We start from the raw sequence: 17,991 nt of genomic DNA, 5'->3' as shown, positions 1-17,991 counted from the left end.
CCACTTCAAGAATGTGCCTTGGACTGCCGCTATTTTGGGGACCCTCCTCCCTTGCTCCCCTCCCTCTCCCCCCTTATCGTTTGAACGCTCCTAATCCCCTCTCCAGTTTCCCCTCTGATTTGTCTGGTTACCCCCTCCGCACTTGTTAGCTCCCTTCCTGGTCCCGATACCCTCCCTCACCGCCTCCTTCCGTCCCCCCCTGTTGGGAGTCTTCACCAGGGTGCTTTTGGCTAGGTCCTGATACAGCTCGATTATTTGCCCTTTGTATTCTACTGGCTCTGGCTGTCTGGCAGCCTTTAGTACTGCTTCCTTCTGCCCATATCTCGTAATAGCAGCGAGTACGTCCCTTGGTCTAGCATTCGGGCCCTTGTTGATACGTCCCACTCTGTGGACCCTGTCCAGTTCCACCGTGTCTGAGGTCTCTTCTCCTAGTAATTTGGCAAAAATTACCTGCAAGGTCCCCTTCAGCTCTCAGTCTACCACCGTTTCCGATAGTAGCTTCAGCCTAATGTTGACTCTCCTGGATCCGTTTTCCATATCCTCCATCCCAAGTTCCAAGTTTCTTGTTGCCATATCTAGTCTTTCAATCGCCTCACTATTTGCTATTGTTTCACTGTCCATTTCCTGCAGACCCTTTCCAGGAGGTCCGTTCTCTCTCCCAGCTGCCCCACCTCCTGCTTCATCTCAGCCATGGCCAGGTTGATATCTGATCTAATCAGCTGAATTTGGTCCTGGAGCGTCTTTGCCAGGTTAGTCTGTAGTGCGAGCATTTCTCCATCGAGGTCCTGGCGCGACATTGGGGGTGGTTGGATCCGCCTCTGGGGAGTTGCGGCCTGCCATCCCTTCTTGGGAGTACATTTGGGCTTTGTTTGCTTCTCTGGGCTGCCACATTGTTGGGAGTGTTCTGGGGTGGCCCCCTGTGCCTGCCCACCTTTATTCTGCCAGCTTTTGTTTTTGGTTGCCATGGCTGGGGTTTTGCTGCCCTACCCTGCTTCAGGTATCTGGGCCCCGTCCTCTTGTGTTCCGGTGGGACACCCTTGTGTGGGCTGGGGGGGGACTTCCCTTCGTCCGGCTCCTTTCTAGCTGGACTTGTAGCAGTTGTATCTTTTGTGTTTCCCCGTTCTTGAATGGGGGTCACCCCTTTCCTTCTCTCCCTTGGGTTGTCTCGCTTCTTGTCCTGTATATAGGCCACGTTTTCCTGTCCTTCCAGCACTCCCTCTTCTTCTCAGCCCAAGCAGCCTTCCCCTCTGGGCTCTCTGCCCTGTACCTATCTCCTGGTGGTCGTTCTGAGGGCCCATTTCTTCCCAGGGGGATCCACAACCCCTTAATGGCCTCTTGTGCTTGCTGGGGGCGGCATGGGCTTGTGCTCCCCCCTTTGCGTCTTCTCTTGCCTCTACAGCCTGGTGCCCCCTCTCTGCTCCTCTGTATTATACCCCTTACTCTCGGGTTCCGGGTGAGTCGGACCCGTGCTTTTACTGTGTATATGAGGCCTGATAGATCTCAAGATGGAGTGCCGCTCCTCCGGTATGTCCTCCACCAGCAGCGCTCGAAGTTGCGCTTGTGCGGGGAGTCCCGCCTGGTGCTTTCCCCTCCAGTGGCACCTGTCTCCATCATCCTGCTTGGGCCCCGGCTTTGTCTTCAGGTGTGTCCTCCCCCCGGTGGTCTCTCTCACCTCTTTGCCGCGTCTCTGCTCCTTCCTGGTTCCCGGAGCCGTCCACCACCTCCTGTGGGCCTAGTCTCCTCTCCGATGGCACCGTCTTTGTATAGCTGCTGAAGCCGCTCTTCCTCTCTTCTGTTACGAGATGTGGTTCCCTTCACTCCCGGCCGGGGCTCGCAGTCTCTGCTCCCGTCTTGTGGGACCTCCAGCGGATGTTCGGGTTGCCCTCGGCTCCGTGTGGGACACTCTTCTTCACTGCTGCCGGCCTCGTCTTGTGAGCCGGGGGGGGGGGGTCGCAGCATTTCTTGACGGGTCGCTCCTCTCAGTGGGATGGGTTGCTGTTGATCTGCCACACTCTCCTGAACTCCTCAGTGTGGGGTCCGTATTACGGCTCTTCCGCTTCACCCTCGGTTGGGCCATCTCCTTTCCCTCCCACGACCCTTGCGATTCGTATTCCGGTACCTGCGTGGTCCGGGTCCCAGGCTGGCCTCTCTCCTTCCCCCGCCGTCTCCAGTGGGTGCTCGCCACCCCCCCCTCGGGGGGGCAGTTCTCCTGTTGTGTGGGGTGGCTAGCCAGTGGGGTGCCTCCCGTCTCTGCTTCTGTCTTCCGATCTCTGCAGTTCTGGTGGGGTGTTATTGCTTTCCTGTCCTCGTCTCTTACTTCCCCCTAGGTTCTGCCTTTCTTTTTGGCCGAGTCCACAGCTTGCCACGCTGTATCTCGCGTTCCCAGGTCTTCGGCCGATCCCGCTCCTTCTCCAGTCTTAACCAGGGTGTGCCCCCTGTAGCTTTCGTGACTCACTTTCTCCGCCTGGGGTGTCTACACACCTTCTCTCTCCTCTGCAGCTATCTCGGGGTGGTGGGACTGCTTACAACTGCTTAAGGGCTCAGGAGCGCTGTCGACACGCCTATCTCGTGTCTGCGGTCATCTTGAAATCCTTCTTGGTGTATTTAAACATCAGCATTGCAATGAAGATCTGGAAACTCAAGAGAGTGATACAACATGGCCCATCCAATTTGAAAAACATCACATCACTAGAATGATTCTTCGAAGTAGCTGATTCAGGGCGCCAGGAATAGACGGCCTCTCCAACTCAATCTTAAAGATGTACCCTGAAACATGGGCAGAAATTCGTTTTGATGTGTTTAAGATCATTATTAAAACAAGACAAATCCCAGTCTCATAAAAAGCGGCAGTAATTAATATTAGTATTTATTATTATTATTTTTTAAAAGAGGGTCTATGAAATCTTACCTCCAATTACAGACCTTTTGCATTTTTAGGCGCGCCGGGTACATTATTTGCTTCATTGGTTTTAGGGAATGGATCACAGAAGGCCAATGTTTTGACAGAAACCAATCAGTATTTGTCAGGGGGGGGGGGGGGGGGGGGTCTCGGTACGCCCTTTAATGGATTTATGCTAAATTATTTTTTTTAAAGGGGGCTGATAAAAGGGACCACCGTTGTATTTGGTGTTTATAGAGTTTACTGTTGCCTTCAACAAGGTCAACAAATAACTATTATAGTAAAGACTCAAAAGATGGGGATGCCCACCAAGTCTCCTGGATATGATTAAATACCTGTATACCAACACGTCGTTGTATGTTCGATTGAATCAACAGGGCAAGGTATCAAAACAAATCCCCCCTTACAGAGGCATTAAGTAGGGGTGTATCCTCGCCCCTGCTTTATTTAACCTCGTCCCAGACTTAAATGAAACATTGGGGGTGGCCAATATATACCCACCTAGGATAAAGTGGGAGAGTATACATTGGTTATTCGAGCAATACAAGATCTTGTATTGCTCGACAAAACCCCAATCGGTCAACAAAGGAGGTTAAGGGCTCTGGAGAGATATGCCTTAGACAATAAAGGTTTCTAAATCTAATGTGATGGTGTTTTACTTCACAGTGTCTTAATGCCCATCATACAGGTGGCATCTTTCTTATGTCCCATTGCTAGAGGTCAATCTTTTTTCAGTATTTAGGCTTTAATTTCAGGAACAACGCGAGAGAGGCAAAAAGTGTTTATTACCTTTATAAGTGAAATCATTGCCTCTGCACGTATTGATCATACAGCGTACGTATGGTAAATTTACTCTGCTACCTGTACTGCAATACTATAAATTAAAGGCAGTCCCAATAATAACCTAGGGGGCGGAAGTAGTCTTAAAGCTCAACATTAATATTCTGGGTGTTGGGGGCTATCCTGGAAGAAAGTTCTGGGCTACCCTAAAGGTACGCCCACCCAGTTAATGCGACTGGAGCTGTGCCTGCTTTCATTGCAAGCAATGGCATTTCCATTTCTTGTTTATAGAGGATCATATTGAACCTATGCGAATGAGCGCATTGAGGAAAACTGGTTACCAGGGTGGACACAGTGAGGCAAATAAGATGCGCTATTGGCTCAGGGTTTTTTGGGCAACACAGACTCTGACCCACGTTGCATCCGGGGAGACCGCAGGACTGCGGGAGACAATGGAGTCAAGCCGGCCATAGCTCTACACCAGAAAATCTTCAGGTTACTGTCAAGGGATAAGAGGGGGTTAGCAGATTATCATTTCACACAAACAATGATCACTCCCTTTTGCAGCTGTTCCTTCTTCCTCTACAACAAAAGCCATTCCCACCACCCAGGTCTCATCCCACATGGAGCTACTGGAGCGTTGGGGTCTGTGGGGGCAAACCCTTGCTCGAGCCAGGGGTTTTCAATAGCATCCATACCCACTTGGACATACATTTGCAACAGGAGGCCTTCCAGGAAAAAAAGCCATTGGTGCCTACTCTCAGGCATTGGATCCGATAAGCCATTGAACTGGCTTATGGGGTCTCAGGCATTTCTCTGCACCATAAATCCAACGGAGGTACACTAGTGAAATGTTGACCTTGTGGGATGAAGATCAAGGGTGTCCACACAGGACATTTGTAGAGCAGAAATGTGGGTGGTGCTTGACACCCAAGACATAATATCACCTGACTAGACATACTCAAAGCGCAGGGTCTTTCGACACAAGTGCTGCAGAAGACAGAATTGCAGCAAGGTGGATTCCACTTGATAAAAATAAACAGATGACAGGGTGTGCACATAGCATACTTACTGGTCTGATTACTTAAACCCACTTTGGTATTCATTATATGTAGTTACTAGGAGAGGGAAGAGAGATGTGGAGGTAATTAGCTAAAGACGCTTAACAACTATCACCGTTACTTCTAGCCCTGCTCTTCCTCATCACCTGGGTAAGAAATGGGCCCGAACAAGAGAGGGCAGCTCTGGCAAAGTTTGCCTTGCCAAAGCTTTCTGAAGGGCCTGGGCTAGGCCAGGAAACACCCAGATCTGTTCCTGAGCAGAGTTCTCACCCACAAACAGTCAGCAATTTGGAAGACTCAGCACGTGAGATGGAATGAAGAAACCAACAAAACATAACATCCTGTTCAAAAAGAACGAAGCTGTTACATATGTCTTGCAATGTACATTTGTTAGGGTGAGTTGTGCGACCACTGGACAAGAGCAGAGTCCAACTTGTATTACACGCTCAAACGAGTTCTTGCTAAATCACTATCACAGACATCTTTCGAATTGTAGGCATTCTTACATTCAGAAAATGCTATTGAAGAGATACTGTGCTGCAAGAGGGTAAGGGAATGTTACACATTTGTAAAAAAAAAAAGGCTTTGAGGTTTGGTACCTGTAACATGTGTGTAGTAAGGGGGGGGACTAGGAATGAAGATTATCCGTAGATAATTAGATAATTACTCAAAACCTCTCGAATCTCAGGCATATTAGTAACGACTGGCTCTTAACCTTTGAAATACGAAGTCATATCAGCTGTCTCTTTCGGTAAGAAAGAAAGTGGTGAAGGTTGACAAGCGAACAACGACGATCGTTCAGCAGGACCAGACATTATCTCTTTCAAAAGGAAGCGTATACTAGCACCAACACAAAACCCGGCAGCAAACGATAGTTAGCCGTTCAACTCCATACCGGCGTTAGCCCATCAACCAGTCTGTTTTCTGTAATACGCTTCGCCGGACCCAAGCGCTTGAACATTTAAAGGTGCAACTCCAAGCCTATTTGCTCCATGATAAAAAAAAAAGACAACTCTACCAACCTATGGCCAGTAAGAAATGGTGTTAATTCTACTCCGATCTACCCAATCGGAACTGACAATCGGAGGCGGGACTAGAGCCGGGCTGTCAGCAATTTAGGTTTCACTATCCAGAAAGCAGAGAGAAAAGAGGGGGAGGCGATTTGACGTAAGTCAACAAAGTTCACGTGGTCCTTGTGATAGCCGGTCATTGGCTGCGCATAGTGGAGGGCGGGGGAAGCGGGTCACGGCGGCGGCGTGGGTTCGCCTTGCGAGTGTCACACAATTACAACAACTTTGTGGTGGTTGCGGAAGTTTGTTGTTCTATACGTCAAAAACAAAAAAATAACATCTAGTGGTGTCAGCTCCAACGGACCCCCCCCAAACTCTCCCACCGGACCCCTTCCCCGCCCGTGAGTTGATCATGTCGGCTACAGACGCAGGGAGTCCGGAAAGTAGATTCTGGTTTAGTCCGCTGCGGCCGCTCCCGCCCCTGGAGGCCGTCGCGCAGTAGTCCCCTACAGCTGCTCCGCGCGCGGCTGCGCTCCCATGAAGTCCTGTGGGGTGTCGCTCTCGGCCGCGTTTGCTGCCTCTGTTGCTCTCTGTGATGAGGAAAAGAAAATGGCGGCGGGAAAAGCCAGCGAGCCTGAGGAGGAGGAGGACTGCCCGGGCTTGACAGCCGCCGAGCGCGAGTCCCTGGCAGGCATTGACAGGTGGGTTTGGGATGCCTTCCGCTGGGATGTGCTGCCAATGCCGCTCTTCATCCCCCTACCCTCTGCGCGACCATTGTTCTCACTCCCAGGAGGTTCGCCAGGGGCTCTTAGCGCTGAGCTGAAGCTTGCGCCCCTTAACGCTGTCTCTCTCATCTCCCCACAGCCGCCTCTACGGGTTCCTGAGGTTTCATGAAGATGGCGCCAGAACCAAGGCCTTACTGGCGAAGGTAAGGGGAGTGGGACCAGCGATGTAGGCGTACGGGGCCTCAGACAGTATCGAGGGGAGGCAGGCGTAAGTGGGGGTCCTCTGCCCGTTTTGGAAGGGAAATGTTTGTGTTTCTATCAATCATTCTGTAATCATTGAGTTTCTCTTTTGAAAATGTGCTAGGTCCACTGAGTTTTGCTGAGTATCTCCTTAGCTGTGATGTTTCACTGCACCTCCTCCCCATAGTTACCTTTTCTTTGCTCCGTGTACAGGTGATGTCTCCTTCCTCTGTCAAGATGCACTTTCCTTTTGCAGCTTTGTTCGTACTCGCCGTAGTTTATGCCCCTTTTCCTGAGACGATCTTCTGCCCCCTGCCTTCCCTGACCAACGTGTCACCTTTTTTTTGGTCTGGCTGTGTTGACTTTTCTTTTAGGAGTTTGGCTTTTTAAGTTGGGTTTCTTTTTTGCTTTAATGCATTACGCAGACTAACTTAATCTCGTAGCTGCATGTTATGTTTTATCTTCATTGTAGGAATGCCACCTGACTCAGTTACTCAACTTGAAGTTTTGGCTTTTAAGTTCTGAGGTACGGCATCAGCAATGGTTTGGAAGCACGTGTTGTATTCAACGTTGCAGATGACAGATGTTGTGATCTAGCATGCATTGGTCTACGTGCTCTTCCTCCACTTCTTGGCCGTGGTGATACTCCTACTTGAGGGTAGTTGCTAATCTCCGTTTGTATGTGGATTTGTGAATCTGTCATTTAAATGGTTTCAATTCTTGGTCGCCAAGGTGCTCGGTGTGCGATATTCAACCGAAGGCCGGTGAGCACCAATCTGCCCTGAGATTTCTTGCAACAATTTTCAGTGAAATCTTATAATGTGGCCGTTTAACGCGTAAGGAGACACAACTGCATGATAACACACGTTTGCTTGCTGCATTTATTCACTCTATATACTTAGAGCATATGTCCCCATTTGGCATTAAGGGCCCCACAAAGTGGTTTTCAGTGATTCGTGTTATGTAGTATTTGTTTTGTTCCTGAGATGGGGAAATTATTTGTGTCTTGCACGCTTGTTGTAAATGCACACATGACTTGTTGCCCTTATATTTTTTGAAAATGTAATGTGTTTTGGATTTGAAGTGTGGCCAGTCCCGTTTATCAGGTACATGGGTGCTTAATGTCACGAGCACGTGATTGGTTTGAAACCTCTGCACGGTGTCTGCATTTTCGTGTATAGTCCTGGTTTTCTGCTTGCTTGCACCCTATGAGGTAGCCATCAGACGTACACTAAACAGCTGCTTCTTACTCAAATCAGCATTGTGGTTAACTTTCTCGTCTCCGAAAAAGGATTAGTAGATTCACCAACATAGGATCTCTGATGCTTGATGTGTTATTGTACAATGTTGGTCTATTTGGCAGTTTTGCTCCCCACGGGTGAATGCGTGGTGTGACAGAGAATCGGTTGTCCATAATGAGGACGTGGTTCAAAATCGAGAACATATCATTTTGTACTGTCCAGCTCTTCGGTTAGTAAGAATCCAGTTGTTGAGGCAGTTTGCATATGATCTATTGTTGGTGGATTCGGAACCATTCTTTTTAAGACAGTGCAGCAACAATTGGTGTAATCAACACGTTGAGAGTCCGGTCTAAAGAAGTTAAACTGTTAATACGGGTACTTAAGGATATTTAAGTAAAGTACTGTAAGTTTGTCTGTGCTTTATGAAAATATGTATTGTATTTTATCAATGCCCTTTTAAATGTTCTAAGTCCACGTTGTTTTGAGTTTTGTAAAAATGAGTACCGTTTTTTCATGCATTTTTTAAAGGATGATTTACTGATATAATTATTTGTATAGATGTATTGATTTGTGTAAGGTTGAGTAATGGCAACCAATGTCACAATAAAGTAAATCAACATATCCACACTGGGGGGCGGAGAGGTTATTTTGTGAAAGTGCAGATGTTTGGCTGACAGTAACACCAAACCTTTTGGTCAGTGAATACGACAGTAGGAAGCAGTATTTGCAGGCATACATTTTAACAGACCTTTATGGTTTTGCTTGGTCGCATGAAGACATGGGTTTGAATTAACGCATTTTCCTAAAGGTTATTTTTTTGGATGGGGGGCTCGTTAAATAAAAATAGAAATGCACTACTCCCCCGTTCAACGTGTTGTATGAATACATTGTTTTGCATTTCACTGTACCATTTTTCTTTGAATCATACATCCAGTTGCTGGCTGGCTGCTTGTTTACAGGAACTACACGTGTCCCAACATTCACCGTGATTTTGTGTTAATGCGTGATGGAGTGGAATTCCATTGTGTGGAGGAAGCTGGCAGCTTGTATATGAAATTTGTTAGAAGAGCTGATTCAAATTAAAAAACGGGTTATTTTTAAATATAATAATTATATAATGGGAACGTAAGAGGACCCCGAGACACAAAATTCGTGGTTTGAAATATTTGAGCTGAATGAAGAAAGTTTTATAAGAATAGGAAAGATAATCTGGTTCGGGATCCAAAGAATTGGCTGAAAGCTCACTGATTTTTTTTTTTTTTTTTTTTTTTTAAATGGCTCAAGGATGGTGAGCTAATGCTGAATATATTGCTTCTGGACAGTGGTCAATAATGAATCTCAATCAGAATTTCAAAGTAATTCGGTGAAGACAAATGGGTAAATCCTTTTTGGGTTATTTATAAGTAGGGTGTTTGAGAAGGATTGATCTATGGAAAGCCGGGTTTGGGACCTGCATTTCACGCTAAATGATGTCACATAAGGGATAAATAAGGCTTTGACTTCTAGGGCAGATGGCCCGAATGGTCTGACGAATCAAGTCCTTAAGCTGATAAGCCTGTTTGGTCCCAACTATTCTTTTTACAAAAATCATTGCTACAAGACAAATGCCCCTTAATTATATATAAGAAGGGCGATCATGCCATCCCTCCCAACTATAGGCCGATCGCCTTCTAGATGCAGACAGTAAGATCTTTGTTGCCATATTATTAGGAAAATTGGAACTATGGATTTCCGAGAAAAATATATTGTCCAAAGAGCAGGTTGGTTTCATGAAGGGACTTGTATTGTCAATGTTGAGAGATCGTGCTTGGTCTAGTCAGAGTAGATGTTTATACACAGCGCTAATAGCCTTTGACACTGTAAATGGAGTACGTTTGTGGCATAAGTTAAAGGCCTGGGTTTTGCCACCTACTTTGTGTTCCATTATACATATTCATGACAATACAAACATTCTGATTAAGCTGGATGAGCAGGGTCATTTGACAATGTAAAGATGCAGATGGGTTTAAGGCAGGGTTGCATTTTGGCACCCCACCCCGCCAGTTCAATTTGTATTTGGCAGATATGCGAGAGGCCCACTGAAAACATGCGTTTGTAAGTCCAAGTGTGGGGGATCTGAGGATCAGCTTGATGGCATACGCAGACGATTTCCTGATTGATGACACTCCAATAGGTCTTCAGCGCATATTATCCACCTTAGCACTGTGCACTGAAGAGAATGACCTGAAAATTCCAAAAAAATCAAATATTTTTTGAAAAAAGGAAAGGGGGAAAAAAAACAGATGGCTTATAGGTGATAATGAGATATAAGTTTCTAATGTTCAAAAAGTTTTAGAGTGGAAAATAGACAACTTGTCTGCCAAATGCGTAAAATATATTGTAAATATTGTAGATTTTCCGTGTCTCCAATTATCAGGTTTTATAAAGCTAAGGTGATCGCGGCCATCTTATATGGTGCTGAAATAGAATCTCAATCTTATGATTAACCATGGGAAATGTTGGAAGTTAGGATCTGGAAGTCGTTTCTTAATCTTCCATTGGTTGGATTGGCATATTCGGTCGATGTATGGGTACATAATGTCACCTGGTTATAAAATCTTTGCATGAGGATTTGAAGATCTCTATGGAGAGGGTTTCGGAGTCCTTATTACTGAAGTTAAAAACAAAGGCAGAGGTTAATTTGGAGAATAGAGGGAGGCAGTTATCAGAGTTGTGTGAAAACCCAAGTGCGGTTAAGAAATCTGTTTTCTGCTGTTGGTTCTTTACCATTGATAGTGCATAGCTATTGCTTACTCTCTACATTCTCAACTTTGGATACGCCATTGAGGACGCATTGTGAATATTTCCTTCGATTGTACCTAAATCTTTTGCATGCAGGGGAGATCCTGGAAAAACATTTAGCGACCCAGATAAATGATGCTTTAAACTCTGCATAGTTGGTGATATGGAACCAACATTAAAACATCTCGTGACAACTCATCCTGCAGTACAGGAACTCTGTTAGAAATGTCTGGGCCGTTTTGTTCACCGTTCAGATTAATACGGATGAGTGCGGGTGAAGAATCCTTTTTAACAATTGTAGTTGTGAGAGTATTAAATGATAGGCCTTTGAATTGAATATGGATTTGAATACTGTTTTATTAACTGTGCCTGCACAACACTGTCACTTTATCGTGTATATATATTGATTGTGTAATAACTTATGAAAGCTTTTATGTGAACTATATTTTTTCATGTATTTTAGAATAATGATTAGCCTGCTCTTATTTTGGAATATTTTCAGATATGTAATATGTGAAAGGTCAATATTATTTTGACCAAATACATATAGTTAAAACTTTTTAATTCACTTACATTGAAAACATGTACAATAATTAGTACTTAGTGAAAATTGTATGCAACTGATATTTTGTTGCAGCTTTGTCCTGTGGTCCGTTGGAATAAATGAGGAAAGGTTTGTGCTACATTATGTGTGGGTAGGGAAACATGTTTCAATAGAACGGGCTGTGGGGTTCTGATTATGTGCTTGCATATAGTTGTAGGGTTGATGTTGCCACCCAGCTGCTAGTATTTGTTTTAGAATCGGAAATGTAGCTTGCACCTCCAACCATAGTGTCAAAACAGTCCTTTGTTCATCTTTTGACCTGAAAGGGTGTAAATGTGTTTACGTTAAAACATTATTCCACAGCAAATAACAGTAGCCATCAATACATTATTGTATAGTTTTACAAATTGTTTAATAGAACTGTTGGGATTCAAGCCCTAAGGTGAATTACTCAATTGGCAGCAGAGATTATTCATGAAAATGTCAATTTACGTAACGATTTTGCACACCTAGATTATTTAAATGATGGAATACTACATTTTAAGACCAGAAAGTCTATGGTATAAACAACTCAGGATTTGTCCTGATACTTAAGATGTCAGTTGCTTTTTTGACTAAAGTTGGATTTGTGCAGGAAAGCCTTTAGCAGCAGAGTATATGAGATTGGAAATGTTAACCTGCTTCTTGCATGAAAAGTCAATTTTCCAAGATTTAAACAACCATTTTTCAGAATGGACATAACAGGCTCTTCAAAATGGGCATTTGAGGTCCAGTGCAAATCTATACTTGGTTGGAAGGCCATGACGCTGGTTGTGGCACCCTGTCGAGAGCTAATATGGATTTTCTGTTGTTGGTTTCACTGTCACCTGGTGGTGTACTCTTATCTGTCCCTGTTCGGGGAACACCTTAGACTTACCAGTTTCCAGCCAATCCCGTACAATAAACAATTGGGCTCAGAGAGGCAAAAAATAACTCATAACAACCAATAAGGATGATTATAAAAAGGATCGTTATAGGCCGTTTATTATAGCATATACACGTTTAGAGGTCTCTATATGTATTTTGCACACTCATGAATAAAAATATAAGACACCAGATCAACAAAAGGTTGGTTATACATGGATATAATATAGACGGCACCTCACCGTCAGTGCTGTTATTGGAGACCCCTTCATTTTAGCTTGTGCAACACTGCTTAGTCCCCCAGCAGGTAGGCACAAGAGATCACGCGCAATAACGGGGTCTGGAGCGAAGCGTCCTCCCTTCCAGCGAGACTACTTCATCCGGGGATTCAAGTTCTGACTGCTCTCCTGCTTATAAGCCTCTTTATTCTTGTGGGGTCTTTCCCCCGCCTCTGTTTGTTATGGCTGCCCTCGGCCGAAGAGCAGATCATAAGTGAAGGTGGCAAAGAGTGGAAAAACCCAGCTCTCTAATCCTCGCATTCATTCCCAGTACCCCTTATCACTGCACCTGCAATGTGCTCCGACTCCCTTTCCAGTTCGTCCTTCAGTGGACAATACCATAACTATTCCCTGCAGTGAGCTCCTTCGATAATATTTGTGTGACATTGCTTTGCCTTCGCTACCAAGTTGTCAGCGGATTCTGCTGAGCTTGCAAGGCCTACCAACGGACTGTTATTCGTCAGATGAAAAGTGAGTGTCCAAAAAATGGCCGCGGACTGGCACCATGTTTTAGCGCACAAGCATTACACTTGGCTAGACATTGGGTATCTGCAGAATATTAAGCCAGAAAAGTTTTTTTTTTTTCTTCACTTCTACAACTCTACATGCAAGAACATCACATTTTAAACCTGTGAAATCTCTCCTCGTCAATCGTAACTCTTTTCACTATTGTATAGCCCGTTCAAAGCAATGTATCAATCTTTGTCTTGCCTATGCATGTGTTACAGGCCAGCTTTGTCTCCAATTCTTATTAAGTGAAAATAAATTGGGCAATGTTGGACAATTCATTCAGTTGGCAAAAACGTTTAAATTTGAGTGCCTTGTAATTGTTATCAATGCTTAATTGCATGCACTATCTGAGGCCTAGAAACTTTCAGTGAGGTACTGACCCGTGGCGTTGCTCAAAGCAAAACCCATTAACCCAAAATGTTGTATGGTCGCATCTCGTTTCCAGTAAATTATGCTGTGTGTTTATTAGCCTTAGCTTGGTTAGGTTGCAATACTGCTGCTTCGGTGTTTACAGCCTATTCAGAATCAACATTCAGCAAAGGGCTTTTGCAGGTAACTTTGTAGCTCACAATATGGTTTTTAGTTTTCATTAGTGCTGGTTAAACCTTACTTGCACTTCAAACTTCTTCTTGTTCGTTTAAAGTAATTTATCGATTTGTTTGTTTATGGCAAAGTCTTCACTACAACGCTCTATTCTACCTCCCTTTTAAGGTGTAGATTGTTCATGGCATGCCTCAAATCCCCTTTTTCATTTCTTTTCTACATGCGGGAGTGCTGTCAGAGACCTCAGTTTTAGTTTATGAAATCAAATAAAAACCAAACCTGTGTCAGTTTTTACTTTCCCCTTACGTCCCCCCAAAATTGCTGCTTTTGAAGGCTGAGCGGATAGTCTCCTTTGAGGGATCCTCCAACTTTGAGGTATAAAATTACTCTTTCCAGCCTTTTAAACATCATGTACATTAATATACCCTCACAATCTAGAAAATGAAACCTATTTAGTGTACCAACACAATTTTTAGCCTGTTATATTCAAATTCATTTTTTTTGTAATGTTTTATTGTTTTATTAATACAGAACTGAGTACAGTGCATTGTGTTATAGCATATACTGATCCATTTAAGTACCCTTACCCACCCCTCCCTCAATACCTCCCTAACCCCAACATTAACAGAACTTGGTCACAGGGTCTCTGCCTCTGGGTCTTCACTGTTCTGGGTCGATACCTTGGAGATGGTCCATTCTCAGAGGCCACCTCAGTCTACCTGATCACATAGTATATTCACATTCATTGTTAAGGTTGCTAAGGGGCTGGTTCTTTTCATTCAACCTTAAATTTGTTCCACCAGCAGGCACTTTATACGTTGTTTCTACCAGGAATATTTTATGTTGAAAGTCCAAGTCTGAATAAGGTGGTAAAATGTAAGTAAAAGCTGACTTGATTTATTTTTAAAATTCAACTAGTCACCTCTTTAAAACTGAAAGAGGCTAACATTTAGCAAAGTTGACAATGTTTTATTGGTTAGGCACCATGGTGTACCTCAAGCAGCTTACAAGTACAGTTTCAGCATCACACATATTTTGAGCCAATATAATTAGACCCTGGCCATCAGCACCTTCGAGGTCGATTGCTTTTTATTTTATTTTGTATACATATTGCAGCGTTTGGCTTGGAAAATCAAACATTTTGCCAAAATTCAAACCCCAAAAATACATTTCCAATGCAATCAACCAAAACACACTTCATGTAAAACAATTACTTACATTAAAATATAACCAACCTAATCTCAATCGCATGAAACACTTATTTACATTTGAAATAAAGCTCATAATTGATGGACTGACGTCCTCGCCAATCAAAACATGGAATGGACTGAAACAGGGTTGTCCACTTGCAGCAACCTTGTATAGTCTATTTACAGCGGACTTCGAAGAATATATCAAAGACCTTGCTTTAAATCCACCAAAAATTAACTCTGTCCCTATACCGGTGTTAATTTACGCAGATGACCTCATACTCGTGGACAAAACGAGATCTGGTCTAAAAGTGAGTCTGTGGAAAATGGGAGACTATTTGGAACTTAATGGCTTAAAAATTAACGCAAAAAACCCCCAAAATATATGCCCCTGACAAAGCAACACCCAAACAAAAAAAAAAAGGCAACATAAGTTCTCAATCGACAGTAAAATAGTGGAAGAAGTGGCCTCGCCACTTTTAAATACCTAGGAGTTTTAATTAACCAATCTAAGAACGAGAAAAAATGGGCAACTAACGTAGAAGGAAAAATGCAGTCTATGGCAAGGCAGGGATGCCTGCTTCATAGAAAATACGGAAAGTTCTCTATGAAACCAATAATAATTTACTATTGACAAAGCGATTCCCATTATCACTTATGGGAGTGAAGCTATGCTGGGTGCAGGCAATATCAATTGGCAAAAACTAGAAACCACGTTTTGGTGGAAAATCTTGTGACTGCCAAAGAACTTTCGAAAGGCACGAAATCGCAACACAGTCCTTGGCCTCTATAGTCCTTTGTAAGCAATTGGATTTTCTGTGAAAGGTGCTCGCTGATGAAAAAACACCAGATATCCAAATATTATAGAGTATGGATGACGCAATGAATAGCACTACATTGAAATTGTGGATCAAACATTTGAAAGAGAAACTGGTAAATGAAGACATTTGACTTGACATGTTAATACAACGCCCCCAACATGCTAAAGTAAAGTTGCAAAGGAACGACTGGCTGAAGACAATCGAAGATAAATCAGTGTTCCATGAATATTCATTGTAATGCTCATTTACGAGCCAACAATGACCCTCCTATATATCTGAGGCTATTTCCAGACCCAAAAGTATGAGATATATTTTTGAAAATTCGATTGAACATTCTTCTGACACGAGAAAGACTAACTGAAATCAGACAATTACCTTTATCAGAAAGACACTCTCGCTTCTGTATGGATCTGAATGTCCCGGAATCATTGCATCATTTTAATTATGGTTTGTCCTGCGCTTGCCCACAAGAGATCCCTATTTGGTACCTTTTTTTGGCATTTAGACATATCAACTAGAGGCTGCTTCCAGATTGGACCAGATGCTGAGCGGTCAAGATAAAAAATCAATTTTTACGCGCACGCAATTAATTTCTAATATACTAGGTCTGGAAAATAATAAGTCTAAAGATTTTAACTGATTATGCTGTTTCATTTATATCTGGGATCATGATGCTAAGTTTTTTCTTTTTTCTTTCTCCCCTTTTCTTTTGCTGTATTGATTCTGAAAAAAGCCATTATTGTATTAACTGTATAAATAGTTTATGTATAAACTATATCATTTAAATAAAAAAGCTAGCTTTGCTAGACCAGTGTCAATTTAAGTAGCAAACCTACATAATTGCATAGCAAATTGCTATGCAACACTGCTTATTTTATGCCTTGCACTCTACTATAAGATGGAAAGAATTGCAAGATATTATCACAATATCTGTGATCAGTCTTCCCCTCCCTTTTAGCCATTATTCCCACCACTTCTTTAGTGAGTAATAGGTTCAGTTGAAATCTTAGAAAATAAGATCTTCTTGTAGCATCTGGGAATGTATTCACGTATCATGGGAACTGATTGATTGGCATCACTTCACCATTAAAATTCTTAACTTATATTTATTTATCACACTCTTGCCATGTTTTTATCCAGTCTGCTTCCCTTAACTTTTCTTGTTTGTTGCTTTCTGGGGATTTTCTCAATCAGCAGAGTACTATCAACTATTGCACCATCAGCAATCCTAAGACACTCCTTCATCCAACTTGACACTGATATCTATTTTAACCTTTTGCACATTGAATATTGTTAGGGAGAATTCTCTGTTTAGGCTGAATTTCTTAACCTAGTGAGTCCCCCAGCGGCTTTGCTCGATTTTTGGGGTTTATTTTTTTCTCCTGCCAAGAGTGAGACTCTTTTACCCTCACTCTTGGACATGACTTGAGTGTTTCTGTGACTTGCTATGTGCTTATGGGCTATGGGGTATTTTTTCCCCATAGGCTATCATTGGTTTTTGAATGTGTGTTACACAGCACCCTCAGTGCAGTAACACAGGGGTGTCATAGTGACCCCCAAACATAGACTCCACACCCTGGGACTGACTACTGTCTCCCTGGGTCTGTAAAGTCACCATTGACTTTACTAGTCACAAATCCCGAACAGAACCAGTACCAACCACCATATTGTGGACGTACTGGCCGGGGCAATTCGATTGCCCCGGGGTCTGTTAGTCGAGGGGGCACGTCTCCGTCCCCCCTGATCGAGTTTTGGCTGGTGGCAGTGGATACTACTTGAAATATTCCACCGCGAATATTTCCCTATGGGATTTCCCATTGTTTTAGGCTAATACCTTTATTTAATTATTTACGGTAGCCTCAAACATACCGCCGGTTTATTTATTATTAATTCTCCGGTTGGTATTTTTTGCCAAGACTTGATTCTAAAATGGCGTAGGTGGTTTCTTCTGTGACTCTAACCCAACGTTGAGCCCTTTGTTCCACTTTTGGCTGGCTTCTACACAGAAGCCCTCCAAAGTGGTGCCATTCTGTCTAGGTACCACAGGGGGTGTGGGAGGGGGTTTATGCACCCTGGACTGAGTTGCCTTGCCAACTCATGTCGCACTCTGGTGTGATTGGCCCGCTCACCACTTAGCATGTTTGAGTGACAGCTAGGCTGTATGAATGGGGGTTTGCTGCATAAAAGCAGGGTTTTTGGGACTGGTTCTTCAGAAGTCGCCACAGGACCTAAGAAGCCGAAGAGGGAGAAGCCGAGCCGACCTGCCAAGACGACACCACCGGTGGAGCCCTGCGGAACCGTCTCACCACTTTTCCCAACGACAGAGGAGATCTCCAGCCTGGAGAGTCTTCTTCCCTTGACTGGTGGGGACAACCAGTTTCTGCCTTCTTTTCGCCTCCCTGAAGCATCTCGTGGCCACCTTGCCTGTGCCAAGCACCCCTGCAACCGGGATACCACTTTTTACC

The 17,991-nt window shown here is 43.8% G+C and overlaps 1 protein-coding gene across 5 annotated transcripts in view; it reads left to right on the top strand.

Moving 5' to 3' along the window:
- Nucleotides 1–5,968: 5,968 nt before the first annotated feature.
- KDM6A (lysine demethylase 6A) overlaps nt 5,969–17,991 on the top strand; it is a 1,954,130-nt gene continuing 1,942,107 nt past the window's right edge. For all 5 annotated transcript variants that reach the window (XM_069636498.1, XM_069636499.1, XM_069636495.1 and 2 more), the window contains exons 1-2: nt 5,969–6,451; nt 6,615–6,678. In XM_069636498.1, the coding sequence (XP_069492599.1) occupies nt 6,288–6,451; nt 6,615–6,678 (228 nt within the window). In that variant the 5' untranslated portion in view covers nt 5,969–6,287. The remainder of the gene's footprint in view (nt 6,452–6,614; nt 6,679–17,991) is intronic.

The sequence above is a fragment of the Ambystoma mexicanum genome, chromosome 7p (assembly GCF_040938575.1).
Source record: "Ambystoma mexicanum isolate Mex_15411 chromosome 7p, UKY_AmexF1_1, whole genome shotgun sequence".
NCBI classification, from domain to species: domain Eukaryota; kingdom Metazoa; phylum Chordata; class Amphibia; order Caudata; family Ambystomatidae; genus Ambystoma; species Ambystoma mexicanum.
Note: the sequence above shows the minus strand (reverse complement) of the source record. Positions and strands in the feature narration are given on the sequence as shown.